This window comes from Carassius carassius, chromosome 26, assembly GCF_963082965.1.
Source record: "Carassius carassius chromosome 26, fCarCar2.1, whole genome shotgun sequence".
NCBI lineage: Eukaryota > Metazoa > Chordata > Actinopteri > Cypriniformes > Cyprinidae > Carassius > Carassius carassius.
This window is the reverse complement of record NC_081780.1, coordinates 8,363,556-8,384,219: the sequence shown is the minus strand read 5'-3', so window position 1 is coordinate 8,384,219 and position 20,664 is coordinate 8,363,556. Positions and strand designations below refer to the sequence as shown.

At 37.9% G+C, this 20,664-nt stretch overlaps 1 protein-coding gene across 6 annotated transcripts; it reads left to right on the top strand.

Moving 5' to 3' along the window:
* The first annotated feature begins 439 nt into the window (after nucleotides 1-439).
* On the top strand, nucleotides 440-14,453 carry LOC132105696 (methionine-R-sulfoxide reductase B3, mitochondrial-like). 6 transcript variants are annotated; one of them, XM_059511001.1, is made up of 8 exons: nucleotides 450-578; nucleotides 2,683-2,817; nucleotides 2,920-3,038; nucleotides 6,888-6,996; nucleotides 7,829-7,906; nucleotides 8,031-8,059; nucleotides 13,028-13,125; nucleotides 13,216-14,453. In XM_059511001.1, the coding sequence occupies exons 3-8, from the start codon at nucleotides 2,921-2,923 to the stop codon at nucleotides 13,387-13,389; spliced, it is 606 nt and encodes a 201-aa protein (XP_059366984.1). In that variant the 5' UTR covers nucleotides 450-578; nucleotides 2,683-2,817; nucleotide 2,920; the 3' UTR covers nucleotides 13,390-14,453. The 6 variants fall into 6 exon arrangements, with proteins under 6 accessions (XP_059366986.1, XP_059366983.1, XP_059366984.1 ...); XM_059511000.1 differs by lacking the exon at nucleotides 2,683-2,817 and having other exon boundaries at nucleotides 447-578; nucleotides 2,871-3,038; XM_059511005.1 differs by lacking the exons at nucleotides 2,683-2,817; nucleotides 2,920-3,038 and adding an exon at nucleotides 4,234-4,387 and having other exon boundaries at nucleotides 452-578.
* Nucleotides 14,454-20,664: the final 6,211 nt, after the last annotated feature.

Sequence of the window (20,664 nt, the reverse complement as noted above, 5' to 3'; positions counted from 1 at the left end):
TATTCACTTTAAATAGTTATATAATTTAACTTGTCTGCTTTATTCCCAGTTTCTAACCAATCTAAAAGGATCCTAAAGTTAAAGTAAATAATAAGTAGCACCACTAAAAGAATAGCCATAGCCTACTAATGTAGAGGTAATGTGATGTAGTGGACATTTAAAGTTTTGCTTAAATTATAATATAAATGTATTTTGAATCATTAATAGAAAGCATTTAATATAGAGAGTATGACCATGTTCAATTCATAAAAAATGAACATTAGGATGATTAATAAAGTTCCTATTCTATGATTACATTGTTTTAATGTTTTAATCTTTTTAGTAGTGTAATTTAATTAGTATTATACAACAGCTTTGGGAGGGTTCTTGCTTCGAGCTGAATAACTATGCGCGCAAATTACGCATTGCATATTTGGAGCTCGTCTGCCCAGCGAGAGGAATTTCCCAGAATGCACTTGTCATTACCTAAGAAGTACACAGTCGTGTCGCTGTTTGACAAATGCTCTGCTCTAACAGCGGCCCCCCTTCATTTTATATTCAGCTGGTCTTCTCGGTTTTAACGCTATTTCTGCTGTCTGGTACGTCTAACTACTTATTATATGTTTATATTGTTTATTACGCACTTTTTAAGTAACTTTAATGTGGGCAACAGGGTCTCTATAACTACGCGCTGAATGTAACACAACACCGTTATACTTTACTGTCAGTTTAAAATTGACGCAGTTGAAATGTATGACATATGTACGCGTTTGTTTATGCGGTTTCATGCTTATATTTTAATATGAAAGAATATTACGTAAATAGCCACAGCGAATTGTCCTAGTCTCCTATATTAAGTATATCAGCTACACTTTGTATACTATGTATATAATATGTATCCTCCCACACATGATATCATAGCAGCAAGGTTTTACTACGTAACATTTTGTTTATGCAAACCACACCCTTACAAAAATGACTACTGTACACATTACAGTATTATCATGAGACTCCATGCCGTCAAGTAGGCTACACCATGGTACTTTTTTGTAAGTGCAGACCATTCAAAGGCGTTAATATTTGATGTCATGTTTATTTAATTGCCCTCTAAACTCCTGACACCTGTCTAAAAACATCTAAAAGCTTATCAGGATGAATTTATGTAATGTTTTCGCTTGTGAGTCACGGAATTCTAGTGTAACTGTCCTATTCTGTACCCTAATTATCCTTCCAGATCACTAAATCGTTGTTACCGATTGCCCTGCAACCATCAAAACCAGATAATCTACACAGATTGATCTGCCTTAAAACATTTCAGTTCTCATCTGTTGCTTTATGACCTTATATAGTTATGACTGTCACTGTACCTCAAGTATCAAGCATGCTTTATTTATAAACTGCATTGATATTCTGAACACTTGATATTTTTGGTGAGGAGAGGATTGAAATGAACTTATTTTGCCTGCTGTGGAGAGCTTTTTCATTTTTGTAGTTCAATCGAGAAGGCCAGTTTATTTATAGTGATAACAAGCAGTTGTCAAAATGACATTCGTTTAATGAGTATCTCTCATCAAGTTCCAGTTCGGCTTTACAGAAATTAGTTAAATTAAGATTTGGCTTTCCTTGCATGTGATTCATCAGTGCAGCTAAAAAGAGTTAAACAAATTAATTAATAAAATACAGTACACATTCAGTAACATTGGAGGAAACCGGATCAAGTGTTCAAATCATTTAAAGAGAGCTTTCTGGAGTGCAAACAATGTAAACGTCAAGCTGTAGACAAACACAGACCTATGGTGTGATTCTGCAGAGCTGTAATTGACCTCTACTTATAGTCTTCTTTGCAAGTGATTGCCTGTTATTTTTAAAATGTGGCCTTGCTTGTGTCTGTATCAGGTCATGTGTTAAAACCTCTCGTGCCTGACAGACCACTCCGGGGTGAAGAGTCTCTTGAATGCCAACAAGTGTCTGAATGTTGTTGCATTCATTTACTGTAACAATTCTGAATTTAGATACAAAGCAATAGTTGCCTTGTTAATTTTGGTCAGTGGTGTAATTTTTACAAAATTGCTGCTTAATAATATTATATATCATTATAAATGGAATATTGTTTTTTAATATAAAATATTTGTAATGTTTCAGAATGATTCCATATTTTCTAAGATTTTAAAATGTTTTTCTAAATTAAATATTGTGATTTTATTTATTTCTTTAGTTTATTATATATATTATATATATAATTATGATATATATTATATATTACATTATATATTTTTTTTATATTTTTTAATATAATATATAGAAAATTATGCCAGCATGTCACACAAATGGTAAAAAAAAATATTTGTTGAAATACTGTATTGTTGAAGATTAAGACAAAATGTTTTTTTATACAATTTCTGGTCAAAAGTGGACTATGTTCATAGTTAATGTGATGAACTACAGCTGTGGTTACTCCATGAATTTGATGAGAACTTCATACTTAAAAATTAGCTGATTTAAAGTAAAAAGAGACATGAATGCAAATGAGACATGAGAGCCAAGCTTGTTTGGCGGCAGATGCTACATTTAATTCATATATATCCAAATATATTTTTTATCTCCACACTAAAAATTTGTGCTAAATGGAAAGCTGTTCAAATCAAGCTCTTTCTAATGATAATTTGTCATTTGTACTCTTCTCCTTTATCCCTGTTGCACTAGATGAGAAGACCTTTCCCTTTTCCTCACACTCCTGCATGACCACTAGATGGACCTCGTGCCTTAGAAACCACAGCTTCACCCTTGCGTTCAGCAGCGCTCTGTGGCTTTGCCTATTATTGATACCATAGTTCAGCTGTAATTTCCCACAATCTTTGGCCTATAACAGTTGTAAAGCTTTATCTTTATAGTTTCAAGAAGGCTTGGAGAAGGTCTTAAAAACCTTCCTGCATTCTTCAGGATGGCTGCCCATCTTCTCCGATCCATGGCCCCGCGCGCATCCATGGCCCTGCTCCAATGCATTTGTACCCATAAGTCCACAAGGCCACTTCTAGCACTGATTCCACCTGCTACGCTAGGTACTGAAGCCAATGTGGTTAGGATAGGAATTAGGATATATAATGAGTTAAATGAGAAGTTTAATTAAGTGAGAAGCAAACTAGAATGTTGTGTCGCATTGGTTTGCAGGTGTTCTTTGTAGTACAGCTGATATAAGCAAAGTTGCTAATGTAATGTGTATTAGTATTAATTGAATTATAAGGTTAAGTTTTCTCGTTATGGCCCACAAACACACAACTGACGTGCTACAGCCATAGAAACCGCTGATAAGCTCAGTGTATGGCAGCTTTTCTTTAAAAATCTAATTTCTATGCAAAATGCTTCTGCACCTTTTCTGTGTCTTCTCAAGGCTGTGAATTCTAAAACAAATAATCCAGCTCCTTAAACTTGACATAAAATATATGTTGATTCCACTAATGAAGCTCTATGATCTTTTAATCACTTCTCAAAAATGTCAAATCACATTCTTTTCCCCCCCGTTAATCTCTCTTCACTGTTTAAAATTTATTTATGGGAGAAATGGAAAATAAAAAAAGTAATTGCAACTTTAAATCTCACAATTTAGAATTTTTTTTTCACAATTCTAGTTTATATTTACAGTTCATATTTTGTTTCCTATGGAAACATTCAGAATTGTGAGATGAGAAGTCAGAATTATGAGATATAAATGGAGAATTGCATGATATTTTCCTAATTATGACCAAAAAAAATGGATAATTTTATTTATTTTTTTCTCATGGCGAAAATGGACTTTCATATCTATTAGACTATCAGTAATCAAAAACAAAAAAATATAAATTGGCTGCTTTAAGGTTGTTGGCTAAATATTTTATTTTATATATGAGCCCCTGTGAGATATAATATTAAAAAGCCTTTATTAAAATTAAAACTCAATATGCCACTGTTTTTTTTTAATATATATTATACCTTGTGATGTACATTTAACTGTCATTTACATAAGTAAACATTTCTTAAGGGTTCTAGGTCATTATTTGAATTGTAGGTAACATGTTTTTACATATTTATCATTCCTGGTGATTTCTCTCTTTACACAGTGAGGTTAATCAATCTTTCCCTGCATGAGAAGTGTCAGCCGTCCCGTGATAGGCTGCTCTTAGTGTCCATCTCTGTTACTGACATCTTGTGTTGACCTATGTTGTGTTTCTTTCTCCTTCCTCTCCCTCCTCGCCTATGTTTGTCTTTATTATCTTTTAGCCTGAGTGGTAGGAGGGGGTTTTAGCAGGCAGCTGTCTCGCCGCTGTTTCTGTTCTCCCAGCAGCATCGGTCGCAGCCATGTCCGGGTTCAATCTACTGCATCTGGTCAGCCAAGGCCAACCTGTAAAACTCAAGGCCTGCGGGCTCCCCTCAGGTCACCTGGATGCTGTTTGTGTGTGTGCAGTGTGCTTTGCTTTCTCGATGCTTCCATGTGTGCGCACACGGGTGTGTGAGCGTTCGGCAAGGGGTGTGTTTGTTCGGTTGATGATAGGGTCACTTGTGGAGGAACCAACTTCTGGATTTATCTAAAGGCAGTCTGACATTGAGCTTTATCCTGTATTCTTTACTTTGACCATCTTCACATAAATGCATGGACCGCTTACTTAACAGTTGAATAGATTATATGTTTGGTAAGATTTTAGATCAATTTCTAAATAGATGGCTGCCAGATATCAGGTTCCCCCTGATGCTTGAGTTGGTTTTTCTGCATTTGATGACCCCTTGCCTGGAAATGTCACCTTTTGCTTTGCTCTTTTTTCCCCTCTGTTTAGCTCTTCAGTTGCTCATGGAATAATGCCTAACTCACTGTTTTACCTTCTTTTAAGCCTGCATGATCAGTAAAGCTTTAATATGATCTACTAATGAATGCATTTGTGTTTTGCATTTTTCATTTTAGGAATTTAGATCACACTCACTTTTGATACAGGGTGTGTTCTGAGGGAAATTTTCGATCAGTTATAGTTGTATTAATTGCATTTTTGTAAAGTATTCATCAGTGCAGGTTAAAACCATTCATAGGTTTATAAAGACACATCAGTAGATTAATATCAATAACCGTATATAATAATCAATAGCCGTTTCTGTGTCAAAATGATAAAGCCCAACAGGATTTGGATTTCTTCAAGGAAATGATCGTGCTTGAAAAGTAACAAAAGACTAATGTTCACATTTTAGGCAAAGTGTGTGAATGAAATGCTGCTTTCACTGAATAATAATTAACATGGCTATATGACTGAATAGACGTAAGAAAAAACAGTTGCAAGTTTGGTATACAAATATGATGATATTATGATGACGTCATTACTGTGCTAAACAGTCCATTAATGTCAAAAATCATTTTGTGTCAAAATATGCATATATATATATATATATATATAGAAAGCGATGAGTTGAGAATAGGTTAGAGAAGGGGGAGGTGACGTGATATTTTAGGTGTGAAGCAAAAGGCCAATGCTAAAAACAAATCTTGCTTCCAATTAGGAAATAACTTTCACTTTCACTTGCGGTTTTAGCGGAGGGATGTTGGAACAACATGCTGATTTGTAGCGTGACCTCTCGGTGCACCAAACTAAATCATTTGCAGGGGGTGACACAGACCGAATTCCTGAATTTCTTTAAATGCTTCCTTAGAGGCTTTTCTTGACAAACCAAGAAATAAAACACTTTTTTTCCCCCTCCATCTCTCTCACAGTATAAATAGTGTTCAGAGCCCTCCAAACACAAAAAAATAGGAATTCTCTTTCTGTCTCACTAATAGGATCCAGAAGACCCCTCTCACATAGTCGAAAGGAATACGGGAGAGTCCTGCAGGGAGCCGACCCCCTCCTCTTTGCGCTCTCCTCCCCTCTTCCCCATGTTTGTCAGAAGTAACTTTGTACTCGCTGGACAGAGCAGGGCCCATCAATGGAGCCCATTCACCAGAGGGACCTTTAAAGACCCCATTATTTCCTCCATTCACATGGTTTGAATCTTGTCGAGAGGAATTCTCCACATAGTCTAAGTGAAGGGAGACCCGCTCTCACCAGAATGCAAGCCGTAAAACTAGCCGAACAATACGGGAGCAGGATAGACCCCACAGGAACATGAGTGAAAAAATCGTTATTAGCAGGAGAAAAGGTGGAAAGGAGGGAGAAAGCACTCTGTAATGGGAAATTGCAGTAGAATTGTATGTAATTTAAAACTACTGCGTGTCCCGGTGACTAAATAGTATACAGATGGACATCTGGCCCCCTTTAAAAACATGGCTACATTGCTTGTCGTCTTCTGAAGACCTTACGGTTGCCAGAGTGGATATTTCAGGCTCATTTTCCATCCTTTTTTTCTTCTTCTTCCCAGGCAGGTTTGTTATCAGTAGAAGTCGTGTCGCTATTTAATCAATTAGTTTGAAAGTCCTTCTGGTGACAATTACTCACTCCTCAGGTTAACCTCTAGAGGTCAGCATTGTTGTAAAGCTAGGGGCCAAGTGTAGCAGTCAAGATAGCTGCCTTCTGTATAAACAGCCAACATGAGCGCTCATCTAGAATGTCATAACTCACTGCGTATGTTATGCAGGGAAAATCAAATTTGCCTCGGCGTAATCCTTTGGCTGTAGCACATCACTGACGGAGCGTTTGGATTCTGTGTGTGTGTCACTGACACTGTGATTTTTCCAGGCAAGAGTCAAGTCAGGAATTAAAGTAGACATCCTTTGTTATCGGCCAAACCAAATCATTTTCAACCAAAGTAACCAGACAAAAGTGCTGACTCCTGCTTGGAAGGAGTCGCATAGAAACCTAGATTAGAGTGACAGTTGTCTGTTTTTAATAATCCTGCACTACTTTACTTTGTGTTTACAAACACTTACATTTGCCTTTCCTCACTTGTCTCTGCTGTAGGAACGTGCCGAAGTAAGAAGACATGGCCCAAGACGTTCCCCGAGGAGGAGCTGAGGAAACGACTGAGCCCCATGCAGTACCAGGTTACTCAGCAAAAGGGCACAGAGAGGTGGGTGACCCATCCTAAAGACACTTTAAAATACACGTTTAGTCAAATGTTTGAATTGAACACTTGAATTAAAAAACAAAAGAACGAATGCTTAAATATTTTCAAATTTGCAGAGAAATATAAATTATTTAGATGTTTTTGAAAGGACTCATTCATTTGTTCGGGATTGTGTAGCAAAAGCAGCCACAAGGTTACATTTCATATTCCAAATATATCCCAACAACTTTCTATTCTAAAAGGTAAAATAACAAAAATTGGATTTAGATTTTTTTTTCAATTTCAAGCATCTTGTTTTAGTGTCTTGACTGAATATTCCCTGTACAGATTACTTTATGCTTGGCTGATAAAACAAATTCTCTCCTGGACGACCCAAGGCCATGAGATAGATGTTGAGTAGAAGGAGGATATAGCGTAGAAAGGAAAACACTGACACTTCCCCTCTTTCGCTCCGTTGCTCAGTGGTAAAACACACGTGGGGAAAGTATTTATCGGCCCATTGGCAGTAGGAATGTGAAAAATGCCCTTTAGTCTGCGAGAAAAGAGCAAAGAAACCTGAAAGGTGCAATCTGAGGCCTGTTACTCTGTTCGCCCACAAATCCTCTTCAGCTTATGTAGATAAGAAATGCCTAAGCACTTAAGTTTTTTTTTCTTTTTCTTTTTTTTTTACATAAACACAAGAGCATGGGAAACTGAAATGCATTTTGGATTAAGCAGTAGTATGGATTAGCATTAATCGACAAACTTTTATAGACCTGACCATTATTATTTATTAAGCCAACAGTTGATCATTTAATGAATAAAGCCTCAGTTTGTGTTGTTTTGTTATCCCTAGTGCTTTCACAGGAAAATACACTGATAACAAAGAGGAAGGAACCTACCACTGTGTCGTTTGCGGTACCCCTCTTTTCACGTGAGTGTCCATCGTAATGACCCATCTTCAACATTCCCATTGTATTTAATCTTTGTTTTTGATTTAGAAATCATCTTCATTTGGCAGTCAATATTTTTTTAGTGATGACTTACTGTCCTTGCAGGTCTGATAAGAAGTTTGACTCTGGATCAGGTATGGTTCTGCACTCACGTATAACAATTGTTTGGCAATTGTGTACATAAGTGTACAAGATTAAGCCTAATTGTTTCTCAAAGAGAGCGAGAAAGAAAAAAAATAGATAAAGCTTATTGCTCCTCATTCTTCTCTTGTCTGGCTCAATAAGGGAGAGTTTGGCCTTCTCAACCTCCTTTATGGTTGATTGCAAGGACGTATGTGAATGCAGTCAGCTGCCTAATAGGCTGCAAGTTTGGGCCATGAAACCTCACATGCTCCTTTATATATGAGTTACAGCACCTACAGCGAACAACACCCTGACTTCAAGATCCTACAAAATATCTCAAATATTTTAATAAGCACTATCTGTTCTATTTGAGATTAATGATAAACATTCCGCCACAGTCATCCATAATCTTTTGGAATCCTCCAGTTCTTAATTTGTGCACATCAAACATTCTTGGAGAACAAGTCTGTTGAATTATTATTATTATTATTATTTTATTAATTTAGTTAATGGCTTACAAAATAATAATAATAATAATCCCTTAAAACGATATTAGCAATGTCAAATGAAGAGTATATTATAGTCACTTTGATTTTAATGCAAATATGCAAATAGGCATTAAATGCAGATTTGTTATGAATTGGTAGTTTCCTTGAAGTGCATCCCATCTAGTTTTTAACATGGCTTTTGTAGTTGCAATGGTATTTTTCCTGTTATGAATTTAAGATATGTATTAAATGTTTTCTGTTTTAAGCATAAAAAGACTCACATCAGCTCAGTCTAAGTGAATGTTGAGTTGATGCTGAGTGTATACAATGTAATTGTAATATATTGCAGCAACCCTTACAGATCTGAGCTCCAAATCACATACTTCTGTAGCGTTACTCATGCTATTTTTATTCACTCTCCGAACAAAGTAAATCGTGTATGTAAGAATCCTCTACAGAAAACAGGACAAAATGAGAAACATCTGGGCCCCGTGATGAAAAATCTGATTTTCGCTCGAGCTGAATCTATACTGTCTTCGACACAGAGAAGGGAGACAAACAGGCTGCATTGCATACAGGCAACTCTGCAGCCTGGACTCATATAGACTCAATTTCCTGTTTTGTTAGAGTGATGCTACACTGCTCCATTCACTGGGCCGCTCGCCCTGGCGATAAAGCCCCATTAGATCAGCTCCGCGACGATCCACTGGGATTCTCCCAGTCTGAGTCATAGGATTCCTATATTCCCCCTAGAGCTTCCAGTGTCTGAGTGGAATTTCAGGGCTTTGTAGTTGCAGCCAAGCATCTCCTCCCTAAGAGGGGAGAGAGAGAGGTCAGTATAGATGGCGATTTAGGGGTGTTTGAGGGGTTGAGGATGGAAAGTATAGATTGAGTGGTGGATGACTGACTGACTGACTTCTGTTTCTCACCACACATAGTATCACAGCATATGCTTGCCAATAATTAGGGTTGAAAGCTAGAATAAAGGGCATGAAGTAACCTTGGTTGGAAAATCTCCCACATGCACTGGCACAACTCTTTCTGTTAGTTCTCCATTAGAACAGAGTAATTGCAAGTAGTTAGAAAACCTTGAATTAATCATTTGTAGGTCTTAAAAAGTTCTTCTTTTGGCCAGAAAGTGAAATGGCATAGTTAGGTTTTTAATTATATTTTAAAGGTGACCTATTATGCCCCTTCTTACAAGATGTAAAATAAGTCTCTGATGTCCCCAGAGTGTGTGTGTGAAGTTTAAGCTCAAAATACCTTACAGATCATTTTTTATAGCTTATTAAAATTGCCACTTTTAGGGTATGAGCCAAAACGTGCAGTTTTCATCTTTCCCTTTAAATGTAAATGAGCTGGTGCTCTGGGTAAGAGGTAGTGATGGGAAGTTCGGATCATTTTACCGACTCGGACTTTTGAGTCTCGTTCAGCAAAATGAACAAATCTTTTTTCCAGTCATTTCGTTCATTTCGTTCATTTCAGCAAATTGTAATGAAAATGTTATGTGTTACTTCCCCAACAGATCTAGTGCTTACGCAAACGTTGATCACACTAAAAACAATACAAAACTAAAATGCTATAAGATACAAAAAAAAATTCATTCTTTACCTGGGTCTTCAGTCTGTGATTAGCTCACCTCACCTCTTATCTGACAAGAGTCCTCGGGTTTAAGTCATTCCTTAATCACGCAAAACTAACGCAGTCTTGAGCCGGAAAGAGAATTGATTAGTTCATCTCATGAGTCTTTCGGGTCTCGGGTCGAGTTTGACTCGTTCCTTAATCACGTGACAGCCCCATACGCTATTTCTGACATTTTCTGTCACTGTGTTTTTGTTACTGTTTGTTGAGGATCTGTGGTTTGTTATTATTTTATAAATTAATAAAACCCTGTTATAAATAAAATATTGATTAATTTGTCTTTTTGACTGTCTATCGGTAAATAAACACTAGGCTATATAATAATATAATCCAAGCTTACAATAAAAAGTATTTATAGACTAGTTTGTTAATTTTTACTCCAATTTTGAGTTTGCTGGTATAATAATTGCTTTTCCTAGGCAGACTTGACATATTGGTGTAATATATGTATAAGAAGATTGCTCAAAAAAGGACATAATGACATATACATTAAAAGCAAATAAAATTTTGAATTTGAATTATTAATGTTAGTTTAAAACATTAAGGTTATGACAACTTCAGTTTTAACAGTTTTAACCCAGCTCAGAGTGAGGAGGATACTTCAGATCCTGGTGCGACTGCCAGTGCAGGGGCCATGTTTTGGGAAGACTTTGACGAGAGGGTAGCAAGCTTGAGGCCTTCTGCTACCTCTTCTAAGACCTCAGATGCTATAAAGGTGCAGGTCTACCTTGCAGAGCCACCGCACATCAGACCCTCTGGCCTGGTGGAGGAGATGTTCACCAGTATACAAAAGCCTTTCTGAAGTCACAAAGACAAGACTTTACATTGTGGCCACATCTGTGCCATCTGAAAGAATTTTTTCTAAAACTTGGCAGATTATCTCAGATAGAAGAAACAGACTCAGCCCATCCAAGGTCAGGGAGCTTGTTTTTTTTTAATGCAAACATGCCTTAAAGCAAGTCCTAAAAATATAGCCACAGTGTGTTATTTATTTTAAAGCTTATTTATTTTTCTTTATTTAGAAAAAGACTAGCTTGTTGTGCAATATTTTTGTTGTTGTTGTGATTTTAAAGGTAATTTGTTATTGTTATAAGGCTCAGTAGCTTTAGTATCTCTTAATTTTCATTTATTTTTATTTAAATGGTTTCAAATTATTTGGGGAATAGTTATCCTCTTTGATATAAAGTTTTTATTTTGGCACAAAAGTGTTATTTATTTTAAAACGTATTCATTTTAAATTATTATATAAAAAAAGCAAAGCTTGTTCTGCAATATTTAGTTTTTCTTTTTTTATATTGTACTTTTAGAGTTCATTTGTTAAGGTTATTAGACCCTGTGGCTTTATTATCTTTTAATTTTAATTTTATTTTTAATTATTTACTTTTTTATTATTTTGATTTGTTTTGGAATAGTTGTCCTCTTTGTTACAAAGCTTTCTGGCACAAAAATAAACAATAAACAACAATTCAAATGTATGTACACAGTGTTTTTTAATGTTTGTTAAGTGTCATATGTTACAAAAGTATAATTTTTTACAGACAATCTGATTTAATAATTACTCTAGCCAATGTTGTCACATCACGGGACAAAAGAACGAACAACCCGAAGCACCGAAAGATGAACTAATCAATTCTCTTTCTGGCTCAATACTGCATTGTTTTACTGTTGGCGTATGGGTCTGTCACGTGATTAAGGAATGACTCGACCCGAAGACTCATGAGATGAACTAATCAATTCTCTTTCCGGCTCATACTGCATTGGTTTTAGCGTATAGGGCTGTCACGTGATTAAGGAACGAGTCAAAAACCCGAAAGACCCGAACTATGAACTAATCAATTCTCTTTCCGGCTCAGACTGCATTGTCGAAGTGCTGCGAAGTGCTCTTACACCATACATTATAGTCATCATTTTTATCCGCTTAGGAAATCGCCACTGTTTATTTTGTGTAACCATACTTACTCGTGTAACTACTCATGTAACAGTCTTGCAGTTCTGTTGTTGCAAAACTTCATCTGTAATGTTCCTGAAAAATAATTGGATGCGGTGTACCCTGCAGTGCCAGTGGTCTTGTACTTCTCATTCATTTTGCTTTGCAGCATCTAATTTAATGTCTTTCCCTCTACCAGTAATCAGGAGGTAGTACTTTAAAATAGGTAGGGGGTTTATGTCAAAAACCTAAACAAATATGCCAGCAGTCTGTCTAGTAGTACGCTCCCAAGGTTCCTCTCCTCCAGACGTTCCACCTACCCAGAGGGCCATGAGCAGGACCACCCATGAGCCAGAGCAGCCATTCTTTCCACTTGCACCCCTGTTACTGGGTAGAAATTTTCCAGATGAAAGAAAGGGGATTATGAGACAGCCCGTAACTCTGCCGATAACTCTGACCATTTTCAGTGAGGTTTGCTTCACTTTCTGATCTCATCTTCAGTGGGGTTCATCTGGTTTTGCCACAAACCAAACACTCGAGAATCATGGGGGTGAATTTTGCATATTTTTTGCAAATACTCTTGCCATTTAACGACAGTTTCTTTCCAAACCAAAGGACAAAGGTTTTCCTACATTCTCCAAATAATCCTCCTAATCCAATGTGCTTTGCATTCTAAGCTTATGCAAATTGTTGCATTAAGGTAACTGATTAGTTTTCATTGCACTGGAGCAAAAGAAGTGAAAGACAAGGCTATAATGGCAAGAAAATGTGAGGATTCCCTCAGAATGAGCTTCAGCATCAGGACAGGCCAGAAAGAGGATGAAACCTTTAAACTTACACAGCACAAGATGGAATTGAAGGTTTATAGGCTTGTGGATCATACAAAAATTCACTTAACCCTCAATGTCGTAATGCTTTTACAGGATGGCCGTCCTTTTTTGATTTGATCAATAAGGATTCCGTAACACTAACTGATGACTTTTCATACGGGATGCACAGAGTGGAGGCAACATGCAGTCAGGTACAAAACCAGATTTAAAAATGTTTATGCATAGCTATGAAAACAACTTCTTGAATCTTTATATATTTTTTTCTCTTTTTCTCTTTATAGTGTGGTGCTCACCTGGGCCACCTTTTTGATGATGGACCTCGACCAACAAAGAAACGCTACTGCATAAACTCCTCTTCTCTCAATTTCCAGGCAAAAAGCAGTGTTTCTGAGGAGGTGGAAGCATCTGGAGGAGCTGGTCAATCACCACCTTCCAGTAAGAATGAAGAACTTTAATAGGACTTGAAATAGACCAATCAGATGTCAGTCAGATACTCCAAAGTCACTCCTGAAACATCAATTCCAAATCAAATGAGCCGTGCAATCAGACAACTATATACTTAGCAACATTCAAGACCACAATATGCAATATCAGTATCCAGAAAACAGATTAGAATGGCCTTACGTTTGCTCCTCAACTTCTTTACTTGAATTTTGTGTCGTTTGAAGAGCTCACGTTGAAATTTGCTCCGCTAAAATGTTTTTAACACTTGTTGGAAATGTTCAATTAGAGCCAATGGTCTGAGACTACATTGGAAATCTGCTATTTTTTCCCCTTTAAATTCATATTTTTAAAGATTGAGTATTTTAAACAACTTTAAAACAAAAAATAGTGTGATGAGGAAAAAGAAAAACACTTTTTCTAGGTCACTAATCAAGTAAATTTGTGCCATCAGACTTTGTATAAAGAATCAGGTATTCTGAATCACAAGATGATTTTTAAATCAAACTCAAATCATGCTTGAGAACATGATCATCCTGTAGCTTGCAAAATTGCTGATGTCATTAAAACACACATTTTCTCATATTCTTGTTGATATTTTCAATTCAGATTTTATTTTCAAATGTTTTTTCTTATTATATCTGTAGTGGGAAAAAATAAATGCATTTTCACTAGTGGTCTCAGATTTTTTTTTGGACCCCATTGTATATTGAAAGTTCAATGATTGGAAATGAATTATATATGTATACTTTCTCAGAGCGCTGTGTTGTTTTTGAAGTGACATGTGATACAGGGAGGTCAAGAAGTTTGAGGAAAATGCTATGCAAGTGCTCCTTTGAGCAGTAAAATAAGCACCGAGTGGAGAACAAAGCATTCTTTGAAATAAAATGGAACAGATGACAAATGTTTAGTCTGAACACAAATGTAGCCTGACTTTTGAGGGTGCTTTTTTGGTCCTCCTTGCTTGCAGTGCCTATTTTTGTCTTGAGTTGTGAGGTTTTTTTCCTGAGATATTGATTTATTTTGATTGATAGAATTTAATTAATATTGATCAGTGTGATTAAAGAGATATTAAGAATTATGTGTTGTTGTGAATTTTGTTCACATATTTAGGAGCCAAGCACTGAAGGTGGGATGGCACCTATTGTTTCAGATGGCATTCTTATTATTTACATTTATTATTGTTTTTCCACCCTTATATGAATTTAGTTTTTAGATATTTCTTTATTTTGATAGTCCACTTTAGGAATTGCTGATTATAAGTAACTTTGCAACTACATGTCAACTACCAGTCATTAGAGTATTTAGTGTCTGCTTAATATATTAACACTTTATTTTGATAGTCCGCCAACACACATTTTACTGACTACAAGTCCGATTATTCTACTAACCCTAACCTAACAGGCCACTTATACTCTAATGTGAGGGTAATGTAGTTGCAAAGTTACTTAAAGTTAGTAGAATGTCTGAAGTGGACTGTCAAAATAAAGTGTAACCTTTGATTTTATGAAAAGAGCTGCTCGGACATACTGTATGGAAAATCAATGAAATTTCAACTTTTTCATTTAACGAAAGGAGGTACTTTGGGTTTGGAACAAAATGAAGGTGAGTAAACGTTAAAATAAAATTAATAGAGGTTGATCAAATAAATGTTTACATTTGCATATCTAGAAAATGTACGCTTCAGTTAACTTTTTGCTCATTTTAACCCCATTTTTGTTGCAGCATATCACCGTAGGAGGAAATTCAGACTCCCTCTATGTCCTCTTTGTGTTAAGTGGGCGGAGGTACGCTTTGTGAGATGCTGAAAGTCCTTCAAGCCTGGAGAGGTTACGTCAGCCTCGCCATCCTCTATGAAGTGCTGATGTTTAGAGAACAGAGTGGTTGGCCTTATTCTGAGAGTGTGGGAAAAATCGTACAACTGGCCTGTCGCTGAGAGCGTTTATGTTACCAATGCAATAAAGAATATTTACAAGTCAGGTGTGTTTAGACTGAGGAATGCTGGTGGGGGGGCTTTTGAAGGAAGATGGAGGTTTTGGGAGGGACTGGCAGCTGGAGAGTCTCAAATAAGCTTTCAACCCCATATCATCTCCCACCCGGAAGTCAAACAATTTTGTCATTTATGGAGCAAAAATGAACACGCAGGGCACTCTCGGTAGATAGCCTGACTACTCAAACTGTTACAAGCCTTTCTTTTGTAGCCGGAATTCCGAAAACATCCTGTTGAAATGTGTCACATCTTGACTCTGGCCCAGACATTAACGCTTTAATGCACAGAATGGAGGTAAAACTTTTGTCTGTTAATCTGTTTTTACGTTCAGACTGTCCGCCTCACTTCCTGCCACTGAAGTGTCACTCCAAGCAAGTCATATCTTGTCCCAATGGCCCCATTAGTTTTCTCTATGAAAGCATTAAACCAAACAAAAGATCCTTTGGCACCAGCCATACCACCCGAACACACAATCCATGATCCACAAAGTCATCCAACACATAAACACCTCCCTCGAACCGTGGGACAAACACTGGACTTTCCATATAGACTGAACACACTCATTCACGGTTTCTTTGGGTATGCATGTTTGTGTAGCCAGGTTTAATAATGAGAAGCCCTATTTAGCTGTCTGACCCAGCCATGAAAGGGTTAACTTTAATTTTGTATCTTTGATGGACTTGTAAGTGAGCCAATGGGTGAATTGTATGAGGCACTGAACTAACCAATCAGCTGCCAGCTAGGCTCCGTTACAGTTACGCCTCTAGTTTTGCGTCACTGCACGTTCTTTTGGCGCTTGCACTTGAGCATAGGAGGCTGCGTTATCTGCTTGGTAAGATGAGAAAACAATATGGAGTGAATTAAACAAGTTCTGTAATCATTATTGCTTATACTGACTATACCTTGCTGTAATATAGAGTGTAAACGAAAGCTGTGCCTGAATCCACTGTTGTCATGGAGCTAAAGGCAGTGAATTCCGTTAAAATGGTGAGTTGTTTACCTAGGCATCTGAGTTCGCTAATATTCATGCTAACAGGCCAGGCTTTTGATGCCCATTTTTGTATTTAACCTAGTTGCTGAGTTTATTAGTTCGCTAGCATCTATGTTAATCTGTGTTAATGGGTGAATCAATGCAAAGTTGCTCATTGTGTAAAGCTAAAGGTGTGAAGCCTGCTTTGTGCATATGTTAATAAGGTAATTAGCCACAATAGGCTAGCGAAATACTGGTTAATGTCTTTGAAACCAACAAATTATTTTGTTTGTGGTTTATAAAAAAAAGAAATGTTAACTTTTCATACTGTTGTTAAATAGTTAGTTTGTTAAATACTGATGTTAAAAATTGTGGATTTAATTGTGGTCACTGAAGTTTAACGAGGTAAATTTTTTAGTGCATTCTTTCCACTGTTACCGGTGCAGAGGGGGATAAATAAGCACACTAATGCCTTAATGCCTCTAATTGAACGTGATACAATTTGATTAATGGTTACATGCAATTCATGCAGTTTTATTCTGCATACTGTTAATGTTACTACCGTAAGGTTTCATAAAACTTGGATTTGAAATGTCTCTTTATGAAGGATGCAATTTATGGAAATTTATTTTTGATACTAGAGAGAAATTCATATAGTTTGATACCTGAGAAGAAACATAAGAGCTGTTGTACAACGAGAGAAATATTTTTATTTGCATTATGGGTGTACTGAAATATTATCTCATTTTATTTTGTAGTATCCTGTAGCAGTCCATTTATTCACTGAATGGTAATTGAAAGAAATGATTTGGCCTTATTTATAGGTCAGGTTTTGGTAAGAGTTGGGAACATCGTGCAGAGATCCTTTCCGTGGAGTGATACAGATCCAGACGTTCTTCCAGAGACGCATTGATTCCCAGTCCAGGTGGCTGGGTGGCGAGCCAATCGTGTTTGACAACGAATCAAATCGCTTTAGACGAACTGCCCGGATCATCCTCTTCATCTTTGTTGTGGTAGGACAAACACTAACTCAAACAAAAAGAAAAAAAGGGCCCCAACGGTGAAACTGAACTCTTGTCAACCAAGGCAAGTTGAACCGAGGACGAACTGAGCTCAAAGATACTGAAAAGGAGGGTTTTGTTTTGTTTACGTGCGCACTTTATTTTTTTAGTTTGTTATTTTTCATAAATGTGTTTTCTTTCTTTGTATGTATGTTCCACCCTGTGAATTTAATACAGGTTATCTAAACTGTCATTCTGGTGTGGCATTTTTTTCCATATTGATATTCAATTCTCAGGCTCTTAACAATTTAGCATCTTCTGATTCTGGTCCAAATCATATTCATGATAGCCTCTACGACTACTTAGACTATTAAACCTATGTACATTATTTCTACTACTTCGTAATAAGGGTTACATTATTGGCGAGCCAGCCAGGAGTCAGAGACATTGAATGTCAATATTGAAAGAATATGCAAAATGGATTTCATACAGAAGTCAGGTGTTAAAATTCCGAATGCAGTGATCGTTAGTGGGGTAACACAGGTAGCAGATCAGGATGAGGAAGTTGTTGACTTCCTTAAGAAGTACGGTTCCATCGAAAGAGCCCTTCTCGTTGATGATTCTAAATCCGAATTTTACCAAAACCTGATCATTGAGTTTTCGAGTGGTTCAGCTTTAGTGAACTTAGAGCCACTTCTGCCATACACATACACAGAGCAAGGTGATCCATGTGCTAAATATGTTGTAAACGCATTAAGCAGTGTGTACACAACGCAGATTGGCAGTAATGTTACAAAAACATATCTAGCTGAGTTAAAGGGCTTAGCCAAGCTAAGTGGCAAAGACTATGGGGAGGTGTTGAAAGAGATGATGTCCCAGATTGGTGAAGATATCGAAGCTATGAAACCCATAGGTATACAAGTCTCCCCTTCACATGTTGAGACTCCAGTTGTGACATTTCAACCTCCTACCCCCGAAGATCAACAGCCCCTCGTCTCACTTATGGATGCCCCCCGGGAAGGAAATTGCTTAAGTACCACTGATTCAGTCCTGTTCACTAATGGAGGGAAAGCTCCGTCCCTTTCAGTGAGTGACATAAACCCAGCAGAAATACAGAAGGTGGTGGTTGAGCATATTGTACGGAGGGAAGATGTTAGCCCACACTTGCAATCTCCAATGAGGCTTCGTTCCTTTTCTGGAAAGATTCCCAGACCGAGTAACGAAGCTGATTACGACACTTGGCGCTCACACATCGAACTGCTTTTAAATGATCCCAGCATGTCCCATCTTCAGATTTCAAGAAGAATTCTTGAATGTCTACTTTCACCTGCAGCCGATGTGGTCAAAGGGCTACGGCCTGGATCACCCCCCATCGCTTACCTGCAGCTCTTGGACTCAGCCTTTGGTACTGTTGAGGATGGGGAAGAACTTTTTGCCCAGTTTATGAACACCCTTCAAGACCCGGGTGAGAAACCCTCTACTTATCTTCATCGATTGCAATTAGCATTGAACCTAGCTGTGAGAAGGGGTGGGGCTGCACCGGCTGATGTAGATAAACACCTACTCAAACAGTTCTGTAGAGGATGCTGGGACAATTCTTTACTTTCTTGCCTGCAACTTGAGCAGAAGAAAAGCAACCCCCCTTCATTTGCTGACCTCTTGCTGTTACTAAGAACAGAGGAAGACAGACAGTTAGCAAAAGCTAGTCGCATGAAAAAACACATTGGCACCACCAGGCAGCGTGGCCAGCTTCAGCTCCAAAGTGCGTGGGCCTGTGCAGAGTCAAAAGAGAAGTCAGAGGTCAGTCTCAGTGTTATTGAGGATCTTGGGAGGCAAGTAGCCAGTTTACAAAGCCAATTAACCTATTTGATGGCACAGAAACAGACAAAGGGGGCTGATAACAGGGGAGCAGCAGGGAAAAGTCCAGGCAAAGTACAAAAACTAGACAGTGCTAACACAGACATGCTAAAACAGACCAAGAAAAAACAGACATACAGACCCAGGCCTTGGTACTGCTTTAACTGTGGGGAGGATGGGCACATTGCCCCAGTTTGCACAGACAGGGCAAACCCTGCTTTAGTAGCTGAAAAGAAAAGACAGTTAGAGGAGAAGCAGCACATGTGGGACGCACAAAACAGTCTCAACTTGCCTTTAAACGACTAGCAGTTCCTGTTGGGGGACAAACAGGGACTGAAGAGAGCCAACAACGTCCCTCAGACGTAAACAGTAAAGACAAGGCTGAAGTATGTGTTAATCTAAAACATGCAAGTAAGAACCACCCTTTTAAGCTCCCTAAGGGGTTGGTCGGCACCAAGAGTACCGCTAAAGTCAACATAAAAGGTGAAGAAGTCAGCTGCCTACTAGATACGGGTTCCCAAGTAACAACAGTTTCCCGGTCATTTTATGAACAGCACTTTCCAGAGCAGGAGATTAAGCCACTACATGATCTCTTGGAGGTGGAAGGAGCGAATGGACAGTCCGTACCCTACTTGGGTTACATAGAAATGACTGTAACTTTTCCAAAAGAGTTTATTGGAGCGTCAATGGATGTAAATACACTCGCTTTGGTTGTTCCTGACATTCGAGCCACTTCACAGTCTTTTGTGCTTATAGGCACCAATACGCTGGATGTACTGTATGACATGTATTTCGAAGCCGGATTGACATGCCATCAACCAATCCCACATGGCTATAGAGCAGTTCTTAAATGTCTTGAGCTTAGACAAAAACAGACCAACAACAGTCAACCCAGTGTAGTAACATTGCAAGGTAGAAGTTCTAAAATCATTCCAGCTGGTGAAACTGTAGTAGTTGAGGGAGTTGCTGTAGCTATTTGCTTGCAGAATGAGAAGTTTGTAGTCATTGAGCAGCCATCATTACCCTCCTTGCCGGGTGGCTTGCTGGTAACAGCTAGCTTAGTCGACATTCCCCAGCAGCGGCCCTATAAGCTACCAGTGGTCATCAGTAATGAGTCTGACCATGATATAGTCATTCCTGCTAAATGTGCGATTGCAGAGATAAGTGCTTACCAGAGCATCTTGTTACAGGAGCACAGTGTAGTAAAACAATCAGAACCCCTCTCAAAGTCACCAGAGGCACAGTCAAACAACAAGCATGACCTAAACTTCAATTTCGGTGAGTCCCCAGTTCCATCTGAATGGAGAGAACGCATCACTCAGCAGCTCAACAACATGCCCGACGTGTTTGCACAACATGACTTGGATTTTGGCAGAACAGATAAAGTGGCACACAACATAAAACTCTCAGATGAAACTCCTTTTAAACAGCGTGCGAGACCAATACACCCACAAGACATCGAAGCTGTTCG